The sequence below is a fragment of the Carlito syrichta genome, unplaced genomic scaffold (genome assembly GCF_000164805.1).
Source record: "Carlito syrichta isolate Samal-C Ts95f unplaced genomic scaffold, Tarsius_syrichta-2.0.1 Scaffold124268, whole genome shotgun sequence".
Lineage (NCBI taxonomy): Eukaryota > Metazoa > Chordata > Mammalia > Primates > Tarsiidae > Carlito > Carlito syrichta.
Genome location: NW_007068364.1, coordinates 66,918 through 68,730, shown reverse-complemented (window position 1 = coordinate 68,730; position 1,813 = coordinate 66,918). Strand labels below are relative to the sequence as shown.

Here is a 1,813-nt window from a genome sequence, read left to right as displayed (position 1 = left end):
CTCTTTGGTTTGGCCTCTTGAAATAATCGCACATCTCTTGAAGATTTTGTTTTGTCTTTTTAAGCTTCTTTTCTATGATTTTGAAAGTTTGTTTTAGTTCTATATTTTGGTCTTCAAGTTCTGAGATTCTGTCTTCTGCTTGGCTAATTCTACTTTCCATGTTTATTGGTTTGTTATTTATTTCAATCACAGTATTCTTTACTGCTGTTATCTCAGTTATCAACTCCTTTCTATTTTCCTCTTGTCTCTCCTCCATTCTTTTTATTCTATCTATTAATGTTTTGATATCTGGGTTTGTAGTATGTGCCAGTCATTCTAGGGGTTCTTCATTGCTTGCATTCCAAAGTCTGTTTTTTCAATATCTGATCTCCCAGGGGTCTGTGTGAGACCTATATTCTTCTTTTGACTTTTATTCATTTGTGTAGATTTTCCTCCCCACTTTCCCCTTTTTCCCCATTTAAAAAAAATCTGTTATTCAGGGGTTTTGGGGTTACTTTTACTTCTGTTTGCTCAATCTCCTATTCTTCCTGATGTAGATCCTTTGGCTTTGTTCACTTCTGAAGCTGGACTGTGGGTTAGGGGCTGTTCTTTTTGCAGTTTTGAATTTTATTTGAGGGGAGAGCTGTGATTCAAAATTCATCTGCAGATCCCAGTATCCACTGAGAGGTGTGTGGATATGCTAGATCCTGCTTCCAATGCCTTGTAATCTGTTCATGAAGTGGGAGTATTGGTTCGCTCCCTGAAAGTAGAATGATATAAGAAAAGGGAAAGCAATGGAACAGGGTGGGAGGGAAGAGGAAGGTAGAGACAGAGGAGAGTAAAAGGGAAAACAGACAAAGGTACCCACTAATAAATGAAAATAGACCTAAACAAACTAGGATATACAATCATACAGACATACAAGTTGAACAACCTCCTTAAGATGTACTATTCCCTTACACAAACATGAGGTCTTAACTCCCCAGTTGGAGGTTGGGTAGAGCTGAGTGGGTGAGGCACTGCAGGTCTCTGTCTGGTTACAGGGCTCCAGATGACTTCAGGTGCTACTGCCACCGGGTCTAGCTGGGGGAGGCAGAGTGCAAGACAGCCGGGTGCTGTCGCTGTGTCACATGCAGTTTCGGCCTCTTTTTCTTTCTTTGTTTTTAGGTCCCAAGCTGGAGGCTGCTCAAAGCTGGGTGGTGCTCATGGGGCAACGCAGGTCTCTGCCTGGTCATGAGCTCCAGCTGTACTCTGGTCCTGCTGTGGTCAGGGACAAGTCAGGGGAGGTGGAGTGTAAGACTGCCGGGCATTGCTGGTCAGTGTAGCACTCAGGGTAGCTGGGAGTGGGGTGATGTAGCCAACATGGGGGCCCGGAGCGTCATGGGGAGGGAGCTGAGGCCCCCTGGGGTGGTAGAGGCTTGGGGTGGGGCTGGGTGCTGCAGCCAGGGAGGGAGCCTGGAGCTCTGTGGGGCAGGCGCTGAGGGCCCCCACACAGGTGGCAGCTTGTGCAGGGCTGGGTGCTTCAGTCAGGGAGGGGGTCAGAGATATGAGGGGTGGGCACCTAGGGCTTCTGTTATCCTTTGTGGCCCCAGGCCGGGTGGGGCATTTCAGTCAGGGATGGAGCCTGTAGCTCTGAGGTGCAGGCACCAGGGGCCTCTGTGGGGGTGGCAGCTTGAGGTGGGACTGGGAACTTCAGTCAGGGAGGGGGCCCAGAACTCTGAAGGGCCGACACTGAGGGCTTGGCACTTGGTGAGGTGGTGTAGCCAGGGAGGAAGCTGGGAGCTTCACATGATCAGGAGCCTAGGGCCACCTGGGACAGAACAGTGGTGGCAGC

At 49.0% G+C, this 1,813-nt stretch overlaps 1 protein-coding gene across 1 annotated transcript in view; it reads left to right on the top strand.

Annotated features, from left to right (window-relative positions):
- Window positions 1-1,184: 1,184 nt before the first annotated feature.
- Window positions 1,185-1,813, top strand: part of LOC103249916 (solute carrier family 22 member 9-like) — a 61,831-nt gene continuing 61,202 nt past the window's right edge. Inside the window, exon 1 of the mRNA XM_008048534.2 lies at window positions 1,185-1,294. Coding sequence (XP_008046725.2) covers window positions 1,185-1,294 — 110 coding nt within the window. The remainder of the gene's footprint in view (window positions 1,295-1,813) is intronic.